Genomic DNA, 25,395 nt, shown 5'->3' with positions numbered 1-25,395 from the left:
ACTCTTCGGGGCAGGGTCCTACCCTCCTGTATCACTGTCTGTATTAGTCTGTCATTTGCAATCCCTATTTAATGTACAGAGCTGCGTAATATGTTGGCGCTATATAAATCCTGTTTATTAATAATAATAATAATAATAATAATAATAAAAAAAGAAGGATATGAAAGCGATTTGTTAAATGCATTTTTAACCACCCTCCTTGCAGTTGTAGATTTTTTTCTCTTGATCCAAACTCTTCAGAGTAGAATGGTTTCAATAAGTTATCATGTAATGAAAAAGCTTCATCTAAGATAAACATGAATTTCATACCCTCCACAGTTTAAGTCTTACTACTCTGTTTCCCCGATGATAAGGCACTTATATTTTTTGAAATGCCAAAATATGCCCTAGGTCTTATTTTCAGGGGGATGTCTTATTTTTCCATGGAGAAGACTACAGTACACATTTATTGTTGAAAACCAATCATGATCACTCATGTGCCATTCATTGTCCCCATCTGATCACTCATGTGCCATTCATTGTCCCCTTCTGATCACTCATGTGCCATTCATTGCCCCTTCTGATCACTCTGTGCCATTCATTGTCCACTTCTGATCACTATGTGCCATTCATTATCCCCTGTTCACATTGTCCCCCTGTTCACTGACTCACTTTTTTTTGGCTTCTACGGTCGGGTAACAGACTCCGTTAGGGCAGGGATCAGCATCTTGCTTATCCTTCCTGGAGCAGAGTCGTGGGCGTGTGTGAAGGCCTTTGAAGTCACTTTCAGTTTCTCTCTGCACTGCAGCCAGCACCGAGGAGTCACACAGAGGCACACAGTGGCAGGTATCGGTGGGTGTCTTATTTGCGGGGGGTGCTTTATTTTAATGTTTTGAGCAAAAATCGGGGGGTGGCTAATTTGATGGGGATGCCTTATCATCGGGGAAACACAGTAGGAAGGTCGAGTTGCCTATTGATTAGCTTTTGGTGGAATGGCATAGCTTCCAGGACCCCCCCATCAGACATTCGCCTGTTTTTGCCAATATTGACCAAAAAAACCTCATAATGCACATTCACCATTGCTGCTAGCACAAAGCCACCCCCCCCCCCCCCCTTGTAATTGTAGTAGAACAATCAATTGTCTGCAGGTGGGGTGATCTTTACATCAGCCATTCCTCTGGGTAAGGAGGACATAACAAGAGTTAACAGGCATAATATGTTCTATTCTCTTTTCTTTCTTGCAGACGTCCTCTAGTGACCTTGTGGAGACTCCACCTGCTACAACATCCACTCGTTTCCGACTACTTTTATCTGACGTGTACGTAGCTCTACTCTCTTACTCTGTAACATGCATGTAGTCTATGAACATCTTTTGTAGTATGCCCACAGTTCCTGAATATATTCTGTCACATGGTCTGACTATTTTCTGTATTGATTTCTTATCATTGCTGATTTACTATACACAACAAACAAGCAGGAATACATAACATAATCTTTACATACAAATATTCAGTTGTGTGTGTGGCTGACCAGAAAACTAGCTCAGACTACCTACTGGAAATACTTAACACAGATCTGTCACCACATTTTTAACATTATATAAACGGGTGGAAAGCACAGGACCTACTGGTTTGAGGAGGGGTCCAGGGCTTTTCAACAGTAAAGGTATTGTTATTTTTTTTCTTTTAATGAAAGTTCCACTATAAGAAAATCCTTAAAAGGCATACAATGGTAACATAGAATTACCAACACAAACACCCCTGGATAAAGACACATGGATAGATTAATCTTTTTTATTGAAAGCAAGACAATAAAAAACAAATACACTAAAAAAGTAAACAGTGCAAATAAGACATACCATACAATTAAGTGCAGAGTACAAAAAGAAGAAATGCAAATGGTAACGGGCCCCCAAAAGACCCTAACATAAATAACATTACTGAAGACATGAAATACATCCCAAAATATCGTCTGTGTCCCTTAATTTTTGTTTTTAAAGTAACCAAATATACATAAGAAAAAATTTGAAAGATAACCACATAACCGGGGGACAAAACCAAGTCCCAAAAAAGAAAACTAAGGTATACCCTTGAACTGTTCTCTCTACCTTCCCAGAAATTGCTTTGCAAAAGAAAATATAGGAGAAAAGAGAATTTTTAGATTCTTTAGATTTTTGCTCCCCACAGATAAACATGCGCCCTTACATCAAACAAATCTCTAACTAGTCTTACCCAAAGCCCTCAAGTCATACCAGATCGTATGGCGAAAAGTATCTATAATATCCTGCAGCTGGGACAGAGGTAAAGATTACTGTAGGTATTGCATCCACGTTGAAAAAAACTTTTGTGGGTGTCTAAGTGTTTGGTGGCTTCAGTTTTGTCAATAAACATGAGGGTTTGCAAATAATTAGTACATTGCATCAATGTGGGAGGTTGGGGTTCCATCCATTGTTTCAATAAAGCTTTTTTGGCTGCCAGCAAACACAGATGATCAAATTTAGATAAACCAGAAGTAAGACTAGAGGAGGGTGCTCTGTAAAAGAGCGCCAAATGAGGAGACAAAGAATGGGTATGTCCAGTAACCCGGGCCATATAACGAAAAACTGATTTCCAAAAGGCACAATTGCCGGGCATTCCCATAACAGGTGTTCTAAAGGAGCCAGTGGAAAAGCACACTTAGGGCAGGCCATCATCCTCTGGGTCACCACACTAGAGTGAAACTGCAGATTAAACGCATAATACGCCCTATGAATAATTTTAAACTGCAGTTCTCGCCATACCTCACTTACAATTGATTTCCTTACAATGGACCAGCTTGCCTCTAAGAGTTCCAACATATCTGAATATGGGCATCGTAAAATATCAGCCCATTTGGTCACGAAAGATAACCTAGGTTCCACCCCCGTAGAGGCTTCCGACAATAACGGGTAGCTATATGATATCGAATGACGAGATGCGGGCGCGCCCAGCATTCAACCTAAGGGAAGGGGTATAGGTGGTATGGTGTAGATGCCTTGCTGTGGGAAAAAAACAGACTTGACCTGTAGATAGTACAGAAAGTGGTAGGAGGGGAGGTCAAACTTGGCCCTAAGGAGATTAAACGATAGCAAACAGTTGGTGTCATGCAGCAATCACTCAATTTTTCAATACCTCGTCTTGCCCACAATTTATAGGCGTTGTGTTGCAATCCCTGAGAGAAGCTAGGTGACAAATACAGTGGTGTCATCATGGTAAAGATTTGGTCGTAGCGAAATAGCTTTTTAATTTCTCGCCATGCCAACAGTGTCCCTCAGAAACAAATTTGTACGCACATTGCGTGGTATTCTGGCATATGGGGCATTAAGTAAACCAAGCAAAGACCAAGGTTTCACAAGTAAAGATTCCTGCTTAACCACTGCATAAAAAGATGTGTGGTGCCACCAGTCCTTCACATAGTGAAGAAAACACGCAAGTTGATTTTACGTATGTCTGGGAAGCCCATACCAAGACTTTGTTTAGATTGAATTAATTTGAATCAAGCAACCTGAGGGGTCTTGCCTTGCCACAGGAAGGCCGTAAAAGCAGTGTTCAATTTCTGAATATCAGAGTGCCTCAGCAGAAAGGGTAATGTTGGCATGGGATATAATAAGCGCGCAAAGCTGATCATTTTAAGTAAGTGACACCGCCCCATTAGAGATAGGGGTAGGGATTTCCAGCTTTGTAATTCTGCCAGAATCTTGTTAATAACAGGGGTATAATTCAACTTGTACATGTCAGGAACCAGCCTAGTGATCTGAACTCCCAGATAAGTAAGATATATATTTCTGTCTGCTACACTTTGCTTTGCACACCACGGGCCACCACATTACTAAAGTTTATTCATTCAAATGAATCTCCCTAGAGGGTTTGAACACAGAAACCTCCACGATTATAGGAGAGCATGTCCTGTAACCAGTTTTCATTGACATAACTTTCTGTACCTAATGAAGCAGAAGGAGCTCTGCAAATGTAGGAGATGGGCCTACCTGCTGGACTCCAATCTTTTACCGTCATTAAGTAAAGATATTCATGCAGCTTTATTTTTTTCTCCTTCTTACATACAAAATGTTCATTGCATTCTATTAGACAGTGTTTCAGGATTCCAATGCTGCATTGGAAGCACATCACACAACTATAGAGCACACTGTAGTGCTTTATAAATGTGCAGTTTTTATTGTCATGCTTCCTTAGAAATGAGCCTCATATTTTTAAAGTTTGTTTTTCGTTTCTTGGGCAAACACATGTGAAAATAACTGCCACTAGCTTTTTATCCATGTAGATAAAGATTTTCTGAAATAAACAAGAATAATGTACAACAGTAACGTAACTGTCATGCTGTTGAAAGCTGTTCAAATCCTACCATCTGTAATAATACTATATCTATGGTCAACAATGTCGATTCATGGGCAGCATATATACTCCCAAAATGGCTCTTTAAGAGATTTGCATTAATTACCGAGCTCTGACGGAAGTTCTTACCATCCGACCTTTAGCTTGTCAGATCATCGTCACAATAGCACTGGCAACGTCACATTCCAATCCGTATGCATGCCGGGAGTCGTAGTTTCGTCCAACATCCTTAACAGCAAAATTAGTCAGAAGACAACTACATTTCCCAGATGTCATCATTATCATTCGCTTAGTGGTTGATGTGCTTCTTCGGCAGATGGTGGTTGTGGCCGCGTACATTGTCATCACCAGCAATATAGAAGGATGAACTGAGCGAGATTAGCAATGTTCGGGAGGTCTAGAAGCTGGGTGAGCGTCTCTGGACGATCAGGATCTAATGTTCACTCCCTGGACAGACTAAAGTAAGTGTGTGGAAGAGGTACTGCTTTGACATCAGGTCACCTCTCTTGTTGTGATCGGTTGAACCTTCCTAATCTTTCCTGTTACTTTATTGTGCTGACAACATTTCTGTTTTAGACCTGGTAAATCTGCTTTTGTTCATGCTGGTAGAAACAATTAAATCCAAAAATTGGTATTACACCAATAGTTCATACAAAATATTTTACAGTTGAACCTATGTAAGAATGCTTTTCATAGTTCTGAAAATAGATGATTGTGTTTAGGAACTTGACAGAATAATGATGTTACTAAATTAGCATGGCTTTTTCATGTTGTTGTGTCCTTTTTTTGTTTTTATGTTGACTTGTTCTTAGTACTTGATGAAAGCAACAGACGTTATCAGCAAAGTGTTACTTGAATAGCCAACTCTGAACTCCCGTTTACAGCAGGCTACGTCAAATATTCTCGAGCCTGGGCAGTGCGAGATTGAGTTAGGTAGCCAGAAGAAGAAAGACAGACGATGGCGGTGCCCTGGCGCTTCCTCCATACAGGAATGAAGTAGGATTCCAGAACAGCGTGGGACCCAATCCAGGAAAGCTCCAAATTTGCAGAAGTAAAGTTTTTTTTTTTTTTTTTTTTTTATTTTTTAGTTTAGTTTAGTTTTGCTTTATAGCCCCATTTTTAAAGACCCACACTTTTTTTATGCATTTCTTTATACTTGGTTTTACTAGCTATCTCTAGCTATCTTTAAGCTTGTTGCATAAGTAGGGTTTATATGTTCTGTTGGGTGTCCCTAATGACACAAATATTTGTTCTGGTGAGTCAGGGCATCATTTCACTGTGACAGTTTCAATAGTAATGCACCGTAGAGGGCAAGTTTATTATTTCCGCTAGGCATCAATCCAGAAGGCCAAGGACATGTTATGAAATTAAGTCCTTCAGGTACAGGAGTGTAAGGGCTTGTTTACATGGTTGTGTGCTATAACAGCTTTATAAGTGCATGTTAATGTTGCCTTCTGTTCTAGTGATTGACAGGTAGTGGCATTTGTTTAGGCAGTTACTTACAGACACTGGACTATAAGATAGTATATGTAGTTCTTGAGAACTGGGCATATATGATACACACCTTACACTGCTTATTGTTGAAACTTTATTAATAAATGACAAGCGTTATAAGGTTGCAGTTGATTGGCAACTTTGCAGCAGACCTGTAAATGCGTGCCAACTGTCTTCGTACGGTCCTTCTCCTACAATTTTTAGGCTGATTCAGTCATTTAATGGGTTCTTCTCTTGCAAAAGCAGGGGTGGGCCATGCTTTATCCAGGACAGTGTGCACTTTAACAATGAATGACTGTTGCTCAGAAGTACCCTGCTTACCTTGATGGCATCGTATCAGGGAACAGATCCCTAATATCCAAGAAGGGTGTTAAGCAATGCTGGTTAACAAAAACTTTAGAGGAGCAGTAATTATGCGGGGCATAGGCCCAGAAAGGGGATAATAAATGTTCTCCCTAGTTTTTTTTTAGCTGGGTGGTCAAAAAAGTGAGCACAGGAACTTTTGGGTGACAGATTTTTGTGTTCCCAGCTGTTTGTGCCATAACTATCCAGTAATCCCTATAATTGTGTCAGCTTTCTCCTCACCCTCCCATACTTTTTCCCAGCTTTCAGCTTCCCTGGATCCTTAGTGTTTCCTTTTTTTTCAGTAGCCTTTGCATTATGTCTCAACTGTCTAGTTCTCTATATGGAACCCCTTTGAGAGATGGCAGCCTGTCTGTTCAGCTTACAGGTTTGCTCGAGTTAAAAGCATTCAGAATAACAAAAAGATCCTATGTACAGGCCTTCAGGTCCTCTGCAGGCAGGTTTTAAAGTCTGTCGCCCACTGACTGTTCTCTCTCTTGCACGATTTGTATTATATTACTTATTTACTGAAACATTTAAATAACAGTACTTTAATGAAAATGGACATAAAGTGCACACACTCACCTTTAAAGGTATTCACATCCAGATTGGACGAAGGGTTTGGGAATTACAGCTATTTAATATGTAGGGAGAGGAACTAGCGTGTGACATTTCTCTCTCTATTCCATTCATTTTTGTGGGGCATGGTCAGTGATGCCCTTGAGCATTTCTTTTTGAAAGTTGGCTCTCCACTGCCCACTCAATGGCCAGGCATCCATGTTTCACAATTGCTCTTTGCAGGAATCAATTTCCTACACAGCTATGATACTGAATGTTCCTCCCCATTTACTATCTGGGGCAGGACTGCCCTCAAGCCTACCTCTGAGGCCTCTTTTTGCACCATGATTTCTTAGGCTTTTACACAATGCAGCCTTCAGGTCTGTCTCTTTCTGGCCTTTTGAGAACAACTATCTGTTTTAGCTTCTTGCCCTTTTCTGAGGTCCATGAGTGGGGCTGCTAGGGTGGCAAAAGTGGGAGCAAATCTGCGGTAAAACCCAAAAATACCCAGGAAGCTTTTCACCTGCTTCTTGGAGTTAGTCCAGAAAGGTCTTAACTTTTGAGGCCTGGGGCTTGACGACCACTCCTACCAATTAAGTACCCAAGCAGACCTCCTGCAACCCTATTGTGCATTTTCTTGGCTGTTTGAGGAGTCCCACAAGAAGTGGTCCAGCCCCATTATCACAAGCTTCAGCATTTATTGGATCGCTTTAGAAACTTCTCGATGTTGCGCCTCAGGGATCCGGTGGTGTTTACTATGGATTTTACCCCATTCACAATATCCTGCTCTATAATATTGATCAGACCAGGCCAGTCTAAGAATATTTGCTGATTTGAATCAGAAACTCTCCTTCGTGCCTGTGTGTCATTCCTGTGCAGGTCAACAGGGTGAACAGTTCACAGGCTAATGTTTTTGAAAAGGTGTTCCTAAAAGGGACAGCCTTGGGGCACTGACAACCAATCCATGACAACCAATATGTACTTATGCCCCCTAGCAAACCTAAATAGCAGCCATACTAAGTCCATTGTAATACGCCTGAAATGTCCTTCAATTACTGGCAATGGGGCCAACAAGCTGTGGTAAGTGAGGTACTATAGCCAAAGTCTGACAGGTGGGGCAGGATTAATATGCACCCTGTGCAAAAAAAAAAAAATCTGGGAGACCTCTAGCTCTGGCATGCTAGACTTCTCAATGGTCTCTTTGTGCATTTCAGGGTCGCCAGCAAGCACAGCTAGCGAAAATAGCTCACCATTTTCTGACCTATCCATTTACAAAAGCACTTGTTTCAGACAATTCTATTTTCTCTTTCCCACACTTTCCCTGTTCGGTACAGTAGGAGTAGCATCTGGTTCAGAGGGTTTGAGTCCACATACTTTGGCGCCTGCTTTCCCCTGTCCCAGGAGCAATACTGGCAGGACAGACTACTCAGAATCACACTGTGCAAAAAAAAAAAAAAAAAAGGGTGTAGTTTTGTATTTTGGAAGGTACTGTATATACATGGATTAGCTTTCAAAAAAAAAAAAAAAAAAATGTCACAAGGGCAGTGGGGTATGCCTTACAGTCCTGAAGCACACATCCTACTCCTGCCTAGCACTGGGACATGTAGCAGTCTTTCACAAGGCAGGTATGCACTAAAGTGACCAGGCTCACTGTGTTAAGCAAAGCCACTACACCTGTCTAATTCCTGCTCCCCGCTGAACAATCCTTCGGCATCTCACACCTCTCTGCTCTGCCCTGCACTCGTTCACTGTCTCTGCCTGAAAGATCATGCAGCTTTACTTCCTGGTCTTTGCATGTCTGTGGACACTCTTGACTGACCAGGGAGTAGGAGCTCCTGAAAGGGCAGATGCTATTTTAACCTCAGCAGTAATGGTGGCTGGTACCATGACCTTGCTATTCTGCGTTTGTGCTCTATTGGTATTCCGATCTGACCTTTGCCTGGGCTCAGATTACACGTTGTCTGGGCTCAGATTACACGTTGTCTGGGCTCAGATTACACGTTGCCTGGGCTCAGATTACACGTTGCCTGGGCTCAGATTACACGTTGCCTGGGCTCAGATTACACGTTGCCTGCTGTCTGTCCTGACTTTTTACTAGGACCCAGATTATGCTTTGCCTTTGTTTTATTATGCTAAATTTTGATCTTGGTTCTACAGCAGTTTTTAAGGCACAATATCAAGGTGTAATATATTTACGTTTACTAAATCAAAAAAATGGTGAGCAGGAAATCAGGCACATATATTCAACAATATAGGCAAACAATGATAAACTATTGTCCTAATTACTTCGCTTAAGTGTGGGTTCTTTCTGCTTCTCTCTTTGTTTATCTCCCTCTCAGTCTCTCATTTCTGTCATCACACTAGGTTTCGTCCAGCCCTCATTTCCTATTTCACCGTCTTGGTCTTGGAAGCCTTTGCCGACCAGTCCATTTCCATAGCAATGCAACAATGAAAGTACCACACTTGACTCCATTGGTTCTGGTCAAGTGGAACACTTGGTTGCAACTTGTTCCCAGTCGCTACATTCCAGACTGTAGTAGTCTACAGGTTTGACAAGGGCTGTTCACGTGTACCCTTCTTTTTGGTGATTTAACCTCTGTCTCTTTTTGTTTTGCTCCAACTTGGGTCCTGTGGCTGGGGCTTCTCCACTGGGGCCATTTTCTTGGTTGTGATTGTCATGAGAAAATACGTGTAAACTACTATGAGGTCCTCAGCAGTGATGTAATGCTCCACCAACACAGCCAGCTGGTTCACTGTTTTTGGGTCCACTTGGCTTACCGCCAGCAGTAGCTGTGGCAAGAGGGCTGTAGGTACTGGTTATTTATGGCTTTCTCCATGATGTGGGGCTCAGTAAGCAGCTTTGGGTACAGCCAGCGTTTCACATGTTCACATGGTTATTAGTTTATACAACTAGGACCCAGGAGACCCCTTAACCTGGAAGCTCCAGTTGTGGACCCGTTGCTCGTAGGCATACTTGGCAGACAAAAAAAAAAACTTTTTGGGTGTCTTCTACTAACAGTGGGGCTTTACTATAGCTCACTGCTTCTTTAGCAACACTTGATGCTCAGCAGTCCTTTCAAAGTTAGGAATATTTCCACCTTCTCCTTAGCAGTCTTTTTCTGGAACAGGTGGGTTCCATGAACAGTCTTTTCCCCTAAAGGAAAAGCTACATCTCATAAAACCCAGACTGCCAACTGCTGCATTACTTCAACCATGAGCTGTCATTGCCTTGTTGCAGATAGGGCCAGCACAGCCATATGAGCCTTAGTACTAGCCAACTGGGTTGCTAACAGTCTGTTCAGCCCTTCCTGGGTGGCATTGGGTTGCTGGTGTGCTTGCGACAGAGCTGCAGTATTTTGCATCAAGACCTTCCTCCATGACAGCAATATTTTTTGTACATTGTCCCTTTAAATGTGTGCTAATAGGCTAATGTAGGCAAATAACTGTGAGTCTGGCTCACACAGCAACTGCTGCTTCGCACCAGGTGTCCTAAATAGGCCTGTGGGCCTTGGGGGGAAAATGTGGGCGCTGGAATTTAGAATCAGCCCCACCTTACTCTCATGGGTTCCTAGTATAACCTGCCCCGGAACAGAAATTTCCAACAACCAGCAGGGAAACCTAGAAATTCCCTGCAAACAAATTGCTGCTGGTAGCTTCTTTCCAAATGGACATTTTGTCTACTGTTTCAACTGTTGAGTCATTTTCAGCCTATGAGGTTATAATACTTTTACCTAAGAAAGAAAGACACTTTGGATACTGCAGGGATCCTGAGTAGTTGCTTGCAGCAGCAAAGGGATCAAGCCTGAGATTTACCTTCTTAGCATCCAAGCACATACTCTGAGGCTGTATAGAGGTATATATTTTCTGGCTCCAATCCTGCCTTTCTGTTGGCTGCTATGAGTTTTTAGACTTTCTGCTTAAAGTCACCAGTTGCCTCTTGTAGTGTTTAGCCTGCCTAAACTGCTAGTGGTGTGATTAATTCAGTTTGATTACCTGTTGTTGACTCTGCTTGTTTTCTAGACTTTTATTGTTTGGTGCCTGGACTGACCTCTGCTTCTGACCCCAACTTTGCTTTCTCTTTACCCTTGGATATCTTGTTTGGCGGACTGATTACCTGCGTATGATCTCTTGCTATATATTCTGAACTTGCCTTTGCTGGAATCTTATGTACTCCAACATTTCCTTCCAAGGATGCCATCTTTTGTGCACAGAAGTCCTGAGAGCAACCATGTGCTGTGACCAGGGCTTCGGAGTCGAGGAGTTGGAGACAATTTTGGGAACCTGGAGTCAGTCGATAAAAATGTTCCGACTCCTGAGAAACCTAACTTCTAATAAAAAAAAAAAAAATACAGCAAGCTCAAATGTCCTGTTTCACAAACAATAGTCATAATTAAGAATTTTCTCAGAAAATTGTAAGAATAAGGCCCAGTGTATAGTTGTAGTTCTACTAGTGTGAAGTTCATCTGAGCTGTTAACCTGACATTCACATTATTGTAAGCTGGATTATTGTGTTTAACAAGTTCATTTGAGTGTAAACAAGTGTAATGTTGTAGGTGTAGGTGACCTGATGTGTGTTCAGGAGTCCTGTCTGCACTCTCCATATATGCGCCCATCCAGGGCTGAACTTTAACATAATTTTGCACACACCTATAACTAGGAAGTTAGGTAAGCGTCCCCTCTGGCCCAAGAACCTCTCACTGCCCTGCTCTGTCTTCAGCAGAAAATCAGCAAAAAAAATAAAGGCAGCAGTATTTGCTCAACGTCCTCTGTCTGCTAAAAGATCTTAAAAGAACTTTGAGGAACAGCTTTTTGGATTCAACTGCAAGTGTTCATGTTTATTTTAAAACTGCATTGCTGCTTGTGTGTACTATGATGAAAAGCTGTGTGCATGTTTCTGGGTAAAACTGCAGGGCTATGTGTATGTTTGTGTGTATGGTGTAGAAATGTATGAATGTTTGTACCATATTTTTCGCTGTATAAGACGCTCCGGAATATAAGACACACCCAATTTTAAAGGAGGAAAATCTAGAAAAAAAAGATTCTGAAAGATTATTCCCCTTCTGATCACTCATGTGCCATTCATACCGGTATTCCCCTTCTGATCACTCATGTGCCATTCAAATTCCCTTTCTGATCACTCTGTGCCTTTCAAATTCCCTTTCTGATCACTCTGTGCCTTTCAAATTCCCTTTCTGATCACTCTGTGCCTTTCAAATTCCCTTTCTGATCACCCTGTGCTTTTTTTCCACTTTACGGCAGTTAGGACAGGGAACAGCAGGTGGCGCTGTGCCGGCTTCTTTCGCTCTGCTTTACAGACAGAAGACACGATGCTGGCAGAGGAGAGGCGAACACACGCTGCATGCAGCCAGAGACACACGCAGGATCGGGTATCGGGTGAGTATATTATTTTAATTATTTTATAACACATTTGTCGTATAGGACGCACTAACTTTTCCCCCCCAGTTTTGGGGAAGAAAAAGTGCGTCTTATACGGCAAAAAATACGGTATATAGTGCATATTGTGTGCATGTTTTTCTGTATAGGACAAATTATGTCTAAGTTTAGTGCAAGGCTATAGCCTTTTTGTGTGTATAGTGTCATGTTATATGTATGTATGTATGTTTGCAATAGTGCAGGACTATGTTTATGTTTGTATTTATTTAAAAGAATATGCTAGTTAGTATAACATATTTTATATTTATATTTTAGTGAGAGTGGCACCCTATTCACAATGGCAAAAAGTCTGTCAATAAACATGATAAAGTCTGCTGTTTATGAACACTTTACATTAAGTAATGGAAAACATTTGGTGTGCCAATGTATTCTTGAAGATGATAGTGAAAAACAATGTGATGCAAAAATTAGCAGTTTCAGTGGGTCTAACAAAAATGCACCTACAAGAGCATCAAATTTGAAAAGACACTTGCAACGTTTTCATCCTAAAGTGTTAGGAATTGTGAATGAGAAAGATATCAATGAAAATATTCCATCTACTTCTGCAATAAAAAATGTTCAGAAGTCTACTGGAGACCAAACACAACTAAGAGGATTCTTTATATCTGACAAAGTTAGCATAACAATGGCACCATAAAAATTCAAAAACCACATTATTGAATTGGTAGTAAAGGATAGTGTACCGCTATTCTTATTTTCACAGCCAACCTTTTTAGGCCTAAATGAAGAAATGGATAACAATAACTTAGTGTTTCTCTGGAAAGAGAAAGTATAAAGGAAACTTATAATTGTAGAGGCCAAATGTAAAAATGAAGAACTACTAAATGGTTAGGGACATTTTGTCTTCATTAACATGGATGCATGCACACATCACAGAGTCATTTATTTTGCTATTAATGTTAGATTTGTTGATGAAAATGATAAAACAATAACGCTAACCTTGGGAGTAAAGGACACCCAGGCACATCACACCAGTGACTATCTTCGGAAGTTAGTGGAGGATGTTCTAGAAGATTTGGAAATTAAAAAGGGACAGATTTTATGTATTGTGACTGATAATGCTTCTAATAAGTTGTGCACAATTGAAATGAATAAAGTAGATAAGGAAAGTGACAGATATTGGAGGAAAACAGTTCTGCAAGTATTGGAGAGAGTGAAAGTGAAAAAAATGGTGACATTTTGGATAACATTGTTGAAGACGCATCTAAGGGTACTGCTATTCAACATATGCGTTTTGCTGTTCATACTCTGCAACTTGCAATAAGAGATGGATTGAAAGATCTTCATGCAGCTACTATAATTGGCAAATTGAAGCAAGTAAACAAATGTCATTTTAAAAAAACATGCTGGAAAAGGAGCCATTTTGGATTAAACTACACGCTGGGGAAGCACTTGATTTGATGGTAAAGCGTTTGCTTGAACTAAAAGACTTTCTTTAAGAACTGGACAATTAGAATGTTTTATTAACTGAAAGCCAGTGGACACAAGTAAAAGCTCTGGAAAATCTACTTTCTAACCCGTTTACTGTCACCAAGAGTTTGCATTTGGAAGATTTAACACCTGGTAAATTCTTCTTGAATTGGAAGAGCTTGACATATTGCCTTAACAAAAGTGGAGGGTTTTTAGCTGTTGACATTGTATCTTCAATAAAGAAAAGCGAGAATCTCTTACTGGATAATCAAATCTTGTTAGCTGCCATTTATGTTGATCCAATGAGCTGAATTTTGTTGAGCAATGACCAGACTGATACTGCAAAAAAGGCCCTTTATGATGTAGCAGTTCACATCAAGGGATTACTACCTGAAACACCACCACTGGATGAAGCTATAAGCACTGGTAACTCAGGATCAAACTCTTCAAATGAAGAATTAGACTTTGATTCCTACTTGGACAAAATGGAACTTTGAACAGTAAAGGGACTTCACATATGCTTGAAGATTCCAGCAGGATTTTTTTTAAAGAATTAAAAGAAGTAGAAAAGTATAATAGCTTCTTCTACAGTCCGTCAATGAGCAATCCTTGTTTATCCAGAGATTATTAGTGATGTGACTATAACTGTAACAGCAATGCCACCCACCCAAATTAGTCTTGAAAGACTATTTTCAGTTCCAAAAATAATCAAGTCAAATTTAAGTGCTTCTATGAAAGAGGATCTGGCAGAAGCAATTCTGATTTTTTTTAGAACAACACTACATTGAGTTAGTTTTGGATTGAATTTAACAGCTATTCTACTCTACAACTATATTCCAAGTTTAATATATAAACTGTTTTAGGTTTTCCAGCTTTTGTTTTTGTTCATGCGGTTAAGTTTTTGTTTTTGTTTTAAAACTTCCAAAGAATGTGGTTCATATTTTTAAACTGGTAAATTTCCCATTCCTGATTTTTATGCATGCTATGCTACTACTTTTGTAGCTACTTGATAAAAGCAATAAATAAAAACTTATTGTTTATATTTTTTTGTCTTCTGTTTAAACTGGCCAATACAGTAGAGCAGGGCTTGGCACTTTTATGGCCACTAGGCCATTTCAGGGGTGGGCGGAAGTATATTAGGCCGGACACTGAGTCCCGCCAAATGGCCCCACCCACCACCAGGAAACGCCCCTGAAGTGAAATCCCTCTCCTCCGTATGCATTGCGGAGGAGAGGGATTTCCCTTAAGGGAGCTTTCCCTATTTACCGCGGCCGCAGAATATCAGCGCCGGCCGTTGTAAATAGGGGAGCAACAGCAAGGAGGCGGCAACCTCTGGCAACCAGATCCGGCTGGCAACCTGCTTGCATTAGGCCAGATCGGCAAGGTGGCATTAGGCTGGAATGAACTACCAGCTAGGCTGTATCTGGGCTAAAGGCCAGAGTTTGCTGACCCCTGCAGTGGAGCGTCGGCTTCCTATCCAGTAGTTCTGTGGTTAAATGGCGTGTATGTTGCCTTCCTTCAATGTAGTTAACATAATTTATTAGGCCTTCTGTGGCTCAGTAAATTGGCTGTGTGAGTGTGTCACAGAGTGTCTGAGTTGGTCACACAGTGTTAAGGTAGAGACACACACACACACACGCTGTTTTTAGTATTGTGGCTTTAAAAAAACCTCAAGTTCTGATTTTCTTTTGTATTTCTGTGTAAATGCTACCAAGTTATCTTTCCAACAGCCCATGTTGTAGCTTTACCATGTTGTTGCATTTCTCAGTGTTTTAGGAAAGAAATTAGAAGAAATTTCAGTTGCTTGATGTTTAAAAAAGCTATGTGTATCATCTATGCTTTTATTGTCATCTATTGGGTGTGCTGCATATTTCGATAACTTATTTTTTTTTTTTTTGCTTTCTAGATACATGTACCATGTTTTAACAAAGAACACTACTGTTACAGATCAAAACCGCAATCTTTTAGTGGAGACGATTCGTTCAATCACAGAGATTCTTATCTGGGGAGATCAAAATGACAGCTCTGTCTTTGAGTAAGTGGTATTTATGGCATTAACAGTAAGTGTTCACTGGCATTGTTCTCCTTTCTTTGGCATACGTTTCAAATCTAATTTTTCTGAGCACTTTGATTGACTTGTTCTGTGTTTCGTTGAATGCATTGCACTGAATTCAGATGCATTTGAATTGCACTGAATTCAGATGCATTTGAATTGGTGGTCAAACACAGCCTTATTTTTTATTTCAAATGCTGTTTGCAATTTAAAGTTGTTCATTTGCATTTGAATACATATTCAAATGCAAATGCAACATTTGGGAATCAGTATTGCATATGCAATGTATAGCACATTGTACAGATTTTAGTCTTTAGTCTTTCCTAATGGTGATGGTGATGGTGATTGATGGTGGTTACCACAATCCCCCCTATTATATTAATTGCCAGTTTAAAAGACCACTCCTAAATTGGTGGCCAATATAGAAGTCCCTTTACTTTGGTAATTAGTATTAATACTTCTTTGTATAGGTGTCTGGGTGTGCTAGAAAGATAATGCCAAAAACAGAACACGTTAGACGTGTTTTATTAAAGCTCTTCATGAATGGAGAAGATAGTCTAAGACTAATATGGGTGAACTTGGGCAATTCAGCAAACATGGAATGGTTCTGGTCTAGGACTGTAAATATTTGCCAACTAATAGCAAATGTTTTTTTTTTTAAATCCACTCCTGGTTGCTGGATCACCCAGGTTCTCCCATGATAGTCTATGATCTGAGATGCCCACTAAATGTAGATAACTTTTTTTTACAATTTTTATATCTCAAAAAGCCAACAGATTTTGGGGATTAAAGGATTAGCCTTCATCAAGACTTAATACTTTTGAACAAAGAGTGTACTAGACTGATAACATTAGGGGTTCTGAGGAGTAATTAGATTACTCAATCCAGATGCTAAAGGCCGTAGCAAAACAAGTCGTCCTAGTTAGGATATGGCAACTGACAATATGTATCGATGAGGAGTGCTGGTTGTATGAAAGTGGGAAATGCAATATATGTATGTTTTGAAGTAGGGTGATTACATACTATATTGAGGTGCCACATCCCAATAGTTAAACATACATTACAAAATATGAAAGGAATAAAAAAGGGACTTTTAAGGCACTTTTTGAACACTCTTTATATTATAATTATAATAATATATTTTAAACACTTTAATATTATAATATATTAAATATTGTATTAACCACAGGATGATACAAGCACTCTAAAAACAAAAAGTAAAGTGATTCCAAACATTGTTCTTAATTATTGCTTGACAGGTTTCGTAGAAAGAGTCCTCTTCATCAGCAACCAAATTGAGATAAAAGATACCAATGCTTCTCATATGTCCCCTCAAAAGGGCAGCTATGAGGAGTATTGAGGTAGAGGTATAAGCAACAACTCACTTTAACCCCTAGGGGTTATTATTTCCTTATTAAAATGCAATTCATCCCATGACTCAGGATCTTCTCATTCAATACTATTGATCCATCTATGCACAAACCAAGTATGCCCAAGAATGACTATATTCTTCCAATAGAGCTCTACAATTATCCTTAAATCGGGAGTTTTGATCAATGCTCACACTCAGAATTGCTTCTTAATATCTAGCACTGCCAAGAAAGGGAGAAAGAGAGGCCCACTGAATGACAGTGGGCTGTATGGGCACCATGCAGGCGTTGGAGTGTGTAGAGTGGACTGTATATGGAGGAAAGGTTATGACAGTAGGAAGTATGTGCAAAAGAGGAGTTCAAAAGGAACAACACAATGTACAATGCACAAATGGTGTCATAGACACTAATAAATACATTTTCTATGGTGCAGTTTCAGCAGTTCATGTGCTGGGGACCAGTATTGCAGCACAGTTTTCTGATTGGGTTGAACTTTGAGGAGGTACATTTTTTTTTTTTGCTTAATTTATGTTTAATTGCTGGTTAATTGTCCACCAGGGAAAGAAAAAGTAACAATTTATATTTATAACACCCAGGAAGAAGGACTAAAACCAATTCAAAACAGCTGCACAGGACTGTGGTCCCTATTTAATGTACAGTGCCGCGTAATATGTTGGTGCTATATAAATCCTGTTTAATAATATTAATTAGATTTTTTTCTTACATTAATCTAGACATTGTATATAGCATATGTGCCTTGATCCTGAAAAGCTAAACCTAGTTCATATATCTAATGTTGCTGGATAAAAGCTTAAAATTAAGCCCTCAAAGTATGGTGCAATTGCCAAGAGAATGAATTTGCAGAAACAATCATCTTGAACTTAATCCCTATTTTATAACAAAAAAAAAATAATAATTTCCAAGACAGAAACCCATCACCACAATTGAAATTTTTTGGCCTTACTGTTGATTGGGTTTCTTTTATATGCTTTATTAATTATAGTAAGGTATAAAATAGGGTTTTAAATGTATATAAGTTCTCATAACTCACCTTTTTTAGCCTCTTAATTTTTGGCTAGTGAACAGAGTGGCAATGAAATAAGTGGAGTTAAAAAACACTGGAGTTGAAACTTTTAAAGAAATATACAAACTGTAAGTAGCATTTTAAACCCCCTGAAAGTCATAATACATTTTGCAACTTGGAAAATGAGATAGGTAAATCAGGATGAACAGGTTGGGATCTCGGTTCATTAGCCACATGGAGTGGTAGGGGCTCCCAGAAAAGGATGGCCAGCCCTGTGTTTGATCACCCTAACAAATTTGCAAAGTTATGTGAAGATTAGCTAGGGAAAAAACTTATACCCTGAAAGATTTAGGAGGATTTAGCAGCTCATTTAGGATGTATGCCTTCTTGGTCCTCTCTCCACTCACCTAGCATCTGGAGGGTGATAGAGGAACTCTGAAACATTCCAACACACTCATGCTTTGGAGTTCCTCTCTTCCCCTATCTAATCATGATCTACCTCCCCCTATGGTTTCCACTAGACAACTCTGGAGGCTATGTTGCACTACAAACTTGTCTCCCATATCTCAATGATGACCTCAATTATCTTGACACTACAGATCACAGACAGCCTTTGCTGCAAGGCCTTGGAGGAAGAGAGACATTTTCCACCTCAGGCATTTATTACATCCGGTCGAGCATAGACCGCTATCATTCTCCAAGTTAATGGAGAAATATGACCTACCTCCCACCTCATTTTAGGCCTTTATATGTCATTGCATAGCATTGCAAATATGTCATTATGTTACTTTGTTAGGGTCCTCCTCGAGGTTTGCTGACCTCACTCTGTTTGAACAGCTTTGTGGAGTGGACCCATACACTAAAAGTTTATTTTCATCAATTTACAATATATGCATAACGCCAGCTGTCCACTAACAGCCTAATTCTCTTATGTGACCACCTGGTAGAAAATTCATGGGAAGGGTTTTGGACATGGAGACATAGGCCCTGATTCATGAAAGCTCTCCAGGCTGGGGATAATACACTTTCAGAAGTGAAGCTGGGTGATCCACCAAACCTGGAATGGATCTGGTCCAGGATTCAAAACATTTGCTAGCAAATAGCAAATAATTTTGAAAAATCCAGTCCATGTTTTGTGGATCACCCAGTTTTGATGGCGCTCCAGAATCAGCTGTTGGTCCTTACTTGCATGTGCTTTCCTGCTTATTCCTTCCCATTTATTTGCTGCTGTATAACCCCATTATGGATTCAGCATCCATTTAATGGACTGTACAGGTAGTCATTTTCTGGTAAATATATACCGTAAAAAATCCTGAAATTTCAAAAATCTAATTGATGCAAGTACTACAGTAATTCCTTATTTTGTGGTAATTCACATGGGATCTTTTTTCTGTCATTGGTAACCATATGCCAAGTCCATTGAGTCCATCTCTTGATAATAGAGCAGGGGAAATAAGTATTGAACTTAAATTTTTTTTTCTCAGTCAATACATTACTAATAGGGCTATTGACATGAAATTTACTGATGTCAGCAACAACCCAAGTAATTCACACATACAAAGAAATCAAAACGGATAAGTCTAATAAATTATGTGTAAGGAATGGAACAGGAAGTATTGAACACATTAAGAAAAGAAGGTGTGAGTGCGCATGAATGGAACTGGCTGACAGCATCTTCCTAAGCCAACTCCGCATCATGCTAGGGAAAAAGGGCTGTCAGTGGCCCATCTCACAGTAGACCACCGTGATTTTACACCTCGTCGCTTCCTTTGCTACCTCATGTGCACATCTCTCCAGTGAGGAAAGAAGCAGGAGACACCTCCAATAAATTTGGTCTCTTCATGGGGAGCTTCTATTCACCGCAGCAGCCTCCTCCGGACCCTGAAGGACTATTAGATTACTTCCAAGGGGTCCTCCAGGCAGTCCTGGACACTGCCGCCAAACAGATCATAGATCACTTCTCTAAAGAAATTGGGGAAACTAGGCCATCACCAAGTGCAACTGACAAACCATATGGATGACATTCCAACTGTGCCATGAAGATGACCTGGACCACCTAAAACAGGAGGTCCAATTGCTTGAGGACCTAGAGAACTGTTCCCGTCTTTCTATCCCGAGGATCCATCGAATAGCAAAGTCAGTTGTTGACCTCACATCCACAGATATAGCATTGTTTAAAGGGTTTTGCTTTGAAATAATCCTAGAAACCATAGTTGTGAAGATGTAACACTTTTACACGAAGAACAGACTGATGTGGACGGCTTGTGTCAGGGAGCCTTTGACTTTCCGAGGGGCACAAATATCAGTTCATTTCTGGGCTTGCCCTGGCCACGATCCAACGGCAGTGGGAGCTTAAACTCTACCTGAAAATATTTAAAAATCATAGTATTGCTTATCCTAAGGCGGTATCCCTTCAAGCTGCTCTTCCCTTTAATCCAAGTGCATAGGCCAAAAGAGCCCTACCACTCTTTAGGCTTGCTGACTTTAGCTACAGCGGACATGGCGGAGAAACCGAAAACCCCACCATCGCCACCCCCCGACACTCGGCAGCAATGTCCGCAAAAGTAACGCGCCACTCACTCCTAATCTACAACACCCAGCAAATCATCCTCATGGAAGAAAGTGACCTGACAGAAGCCTGTACGTACCTCCCCAGAGGCACCTGTTTTTGTTACTATATGCCTTAGGGCAGGGGTCGGAAACCCGCGGCTCCGGGGCTGCATGCAGCTTTTCAGCCTCCTTTTTGTGGTTCCCTTCGGCGGCTGCGTAGAAACTGCGGAGGTGGGGGCCTGTACAATGTACCAGGGGGCGTGTACAATGAAGTCATTGTCAGGAAAGTTTCGCAGCTGTACTTGTAAATAAATGCGGCATGCCATGTACTGCAGCCCTACATCTCTCCCAGTACAAACCTCCAAATTTTACTAAACAGTATGTCGTACCAACTTGAAAGTTTCAGGGTACACAGAAGACTCTCATAGCTAGCAGTACCCCAAATTCTACCCACCTTTAACAACTTTCAAAATATGGGGGTCATAATTATAAAAACTTGTGACAATTGAACATAAAAGTGTGTCTAGAAGCCCCAAATTAAATATACAAATTATGGACCCCCTGGGCGACTTACTTAGCAAGGAGGTGCGAATCCCAAGTTTATACCTATCTGTCACAAAACTAGAAATGCCAGAAAACTCTGCCCATCAAAAAAAATCTACCCTTTTCAAATGTAAGTTTCTTAAGATTTAATCCTACAATGCAATATTTGATATACATAAATGTGTGTAAACATTTGATATACATAATGTTGTAGGCTATATTTTAATGTATTTACATAACTTTATATTAATGTTATTATATATATATTTATTACTCTATCAATTACCAAAAAAATTACCAATTAATTTTGGGGAAAAGTATTATGATTACTCGACTTTAAAAGATAAAAGTATATACAAGAAAGATTACTGATTGCTTTAATCATGAGTATAAAAAATCCAGTGAAATACAAATTCATAAAATTAATCATGATACTAGAGGCATAGTTCAGTTTTTATTTTATTTCAAAGTAGGCCTACACATGCACACTGCACTTCTGTTCGTTGTATTCTGTTGTATCAGGTAAAATTAAAAAAACTTTTAAAAGTTTATAAGCTGTGTTATGTTTTACGGCTCCAGACTATTTTTCTTAGGTGGAAGAGAGGGCAAAATTGCTCTTTTGATAGTAAAGGTTGCTGATCCCTGCATTAGGGGATCTCAATAGTTTGTTTTTGTTGACTTGCCGTGGATACTCACTAAGCCACCTGGGATCCTTGGATCATAACCTGGTGAATGTGAGTTTATAGTTTCTCATAGTTTAAGTGTTCTAGTTTATTATACAGAATACTGTTTTTATACTGCGGTTTTGCTGTTAGATACAAATTGTGTATATTGCTGTAATTCTACCCTTTTTTCTGCATAGTAGTCACTGTGTATTTCACTCCTCTCTGGATGCTTCTCCCATTTAAATTTCACATTCCAAGGAACCTATCTAGGAGCATGTGGAATCTCCTGACTCACCACTTGTACTTATGTTCTCGGAAAAGGTTTTGTTACAATTTCCATGTATGTCTTTACAATTGCTAGTTTTCCTTTCGGGCACATTTGGCCAAATAAGAGAACATGCACTTTTCTCATGCACATTGGCTATTTTCAGTGCATAGATCACGTGTTCATTCACACCATGGCTCTTATCCTGATCTCTTCCTGTGATATCCTTGTGATCCCATGGTCTGACCATGATACAATCCAGAACACTTTCTCTTTGCTTTTTCCCAAACCAGATTACTTTAGATAGTCCTTAATGAATGCCTCCTGAGCAACCCCACAGTGTATCAAAAATCCAAGTGGCACTTCTCCCATAACCAGACTTCTGAGGTCTCAAGGGAAACCCTGTGGGTGGCTCAGATTGAAAAGCAACGATCAGCACAAATTAAACTATTAGAACCGGAACACATTGATCTGCATAACCAGTTTGCTGCCACTTCCACGTAGGAGGTGAGGCAGTGCCTAGAGGCAGTCCGGATACAATTGAATCTATGTTTTGTATCTTTGGCTAAGAAGCATCTTAGTTGGTCAAAAAATACATTCTACAATATAGCAACAAACCTCACACACTCCTGGCGAGGTTGCGTCAACCTAACCGCCAATGTACCCCTTATTGCCTGAGGGTCAATGGCTCAGATCTCACAAGTAACCCAGCACAAATTCTTCAGGAATTTAAAAAATGATTGCATACACTATATCAATCTCCACAATCGCCAGACCACGCTGCCATGGCAGCATTTTTTTGATATGTTGACCCTCCCAGAAATGCCTACCTACCAAACAGAAAGCCTAGAGGTCCCTAATAAACCATCAGAAGTGCAGCAGGCCGTTAAAGGGCTCGAGCGTAACAAGTGCCTGGAGCCAGAGGCTTTACAGCGACTTACTAAGAAGAAACTATGAAATGTGCTGTGGTATTGCTACACCTAGTGCACATTTTCAATGCCATCGTAAAAGTGGGGGGGCACTGTGGGCTAGCACAATTTGCATGTTGCCCAAGCCAGACACAGATACCACTATATGGTCAAATTATCAACCATTCTTTCTCAACCTAGACACCAAGCTCCTTATGGTCTTGGCCACCCGCTTGAATGGGGGCATTGATCACTTGGTCGTGGCCCACCAAAGAGGCTTAATTCACAAATGACAGGTCTTGCAGCTGATTCGCTTGGCCCAATACATGAAAATGCCCAGTGTTCCTTCTTAGTCAAGTAATTAAAAGGGCATTTGATTCGAGCCTGTATCTTCTCACCCTGAGGTAGGGCTTTGATCCTCACTTCTGCTCAAGTCTCTCCTCTCTCTATGCTTCCCCTCAGGCCCTTCATACAATACATGGCATACAGATCCCCCAACTTCCCCATAGGCAGGGGCACCAGGCAGGATTGTCCGCTCTCGCTCTCTGTCCGCTCTTTTTGCCCTGGCCATTGAATCTCTGGCAAGGGTCTATAAGGAACCCTTTGGATATCGCTGGCATTGAGCTTGGAAGAAGCTCTCATAGGCCTAGTCTCTTTGCAGATGATGTACCTATATTCTTATCCAACCCACTGGTGTCTCTTCCTAACCTAATGTTTCTCCTTCAACAATTCCAAAGATTTTTAGGCCTGCAACTTAACCTCCAATAATGCAAAGCACTAACCATTTCCCTATCAGCTGACAGTGTCAGCAATCCAGGTGTCCTTCCCATTCAAATGGGAGGAACCTTGTCTTCGCTATCTAGGAATACACATCTCGCCTTCCTACAATACCCTATACTGCGCCAATATCCCAGTGTTAGTCTGTCTCCTGACCTTTCTACTGGAGTCTCGGAAGAGGTACTAAATGTCCTGGCTGGGACATACAGCTTCTATAAAAATGATAGATGATGTTCCCCCAGGGCTGGATGACCCATGGCGATTTCACTGGTGGGTGGATCAAGGCCTTGATAAACTTTTATATTTTTAGCATTCTCTGGAGTTCTAACCTTTGTGGTCCTCCAGAAGAAACATTAAGCTCCCCCCCCAGAAATATTTTGATGTTTGCAGATCAAGTACAATGTTCAGTCTTGATTGAACAAACTCTCTCCCCCAAAGGCTTTGTCTGTCTTTGATTGTATATGCTCTTGAGGCCCCCAAGAAAAAGGGGTAACCTTTCTCTGACACCCTGGTGAGTAGCCGTACCTCAACCCCACTTTCATACATGCACCGTTGGGAGGGGCATCTGAGCTTGACTTTGGGGCAGGAGGACTGGAAACCGATATCAGACACAGTGGTGCACTGTAGCAATAACGCATCTTTGATTTAGGCTAATTACAAATTATTAATGTGATGGTACATGGTGCCAACTTGCCTAGCTAAGATGAATCCCAACCAGTGGGACACATGTTGTTGGGGCTGTGTTGTGCCCAAATGTGTGATGTGTGCCCAAAATCCAGAGGTGCTGGACACACATCTACCATCTGAACCGATTCCAGCATGTTTGAGAGATTTTTCTTGCCCATAGGCTTAGATCACTAGTTCCTGATAATGTAATACCTACCTTTCCTAGAACACACTTTACCAATAAGGAAACCTTACCTATTGCTTGTTAAACCTGACCAACCATCCCCCCCCCCCCCCCCCCCTTGCTTTCAACCCACCCATGTTTGTTTTCTTTCTCTTTCACAGTCCCCCTTGGGTCTCTCCTCTTCTTTCTGTTTACTAGTGCTATGCATAATACTTAGGGCAAAAGATTAAAACCCTCTCTGCCTTGCACAGGGTGGAGACTGGGCTACCTCGAAAAGGGGGCGCTTCCCCAGAACTCTCGTCTTAACATTGGACATGGGGTAGCCTAATGGTTGTTGATAAAGACTGATGACCCTGTTGCCTGAATGTTGTTTTTTTGTCAGTTTGGCCTTTTCCATTGCAAAATGGGCTCTGATGGAACTTTTTTTAACTCAATAGGAATGGTTAATTTTTTGGTGTCAATTTTTTGCTCTTATCTGTTTTTGTATTGCCTTCCATCTATCAGTGCAAATTATTATCAGCTAGTTTAGTCCAAATTGGTGGCCTTTTTCTCATTTTCAAGGTATCACATGGGAAACATACCATGATGGGTAAAACAAAGAGCTTTCTCGAGACCTTTGCAACCTAAGAAACCTAGGAACCTAAGGAAACTCTCAATTGGTTTTAGAGAGAGAAAATTTATTTTTTATGGAATCTATAGAAAAAACTGAAGGTCAAAGTTCATTGGAGAGGCCCCTAAAACCGTCAAGATTTAAATTTGTATAGAAGAATAGGCCAAAATCACACC

The 25,395-nt window shown here is 40.5% G+C and overlaps 1 protein-coding gene across 6 annotated transcripts in view; it reads left to right on the top strand.

Annotated features, from left to right (window-relative positions):
• Positions 1 to 4,630: 4,630 nt before the first annotated feature.
• The window catches only part of CLEC16A (C-type lectin domain containing 16A), a 333,014-nt gene continuing 312,249 nt past the window's right edge, over positions 4,631 to 25,395 (top strand). For 3 of the 6 annotated variants that reach the window (XM_072419009.1, XM_072419008.1, XM_072419012.1), the window contains exons 1-2: positions 4,632 to 4,807; positions 15,511 to 15,639. In XM_072419009.1, coding sequence (XP_072275110.1) covers positions 4,731 to 4,807; positions 15,511 to 15,639 — 206 coding nt within the window. In that variant the 5' untranslated portion in view covers positions 4,632 to 4,730. Of the gene's footprint in view, positions 4,808 to 15,510; positions 15,665 to 25,395 lie in introns of those variants that run through there. The other 3 variants (XM_072419013.1, XM_072419010.1, XM_072419011.1) reach the window with 3 other exon arrangements.

Source organism: Pyxicephalus adspersus, chromosome 7, assembly GCF_032062135.1.
Source record: "Pyxicephalus adspersus chromosome 7, UCB_Pads_2.0, whole genome shotgun sequence".
NCBI classification, from domain to species: domain Eukaryota; kingdom Metazoa; phylum Chordata; class Amphibia; order Anura; family Pyxicephalidae; genus Pyxicephalus; species Pyxicephalus adspersus.
This window is presented reverse-complemented; position numbering and strand designations above follow the sequence as displayed.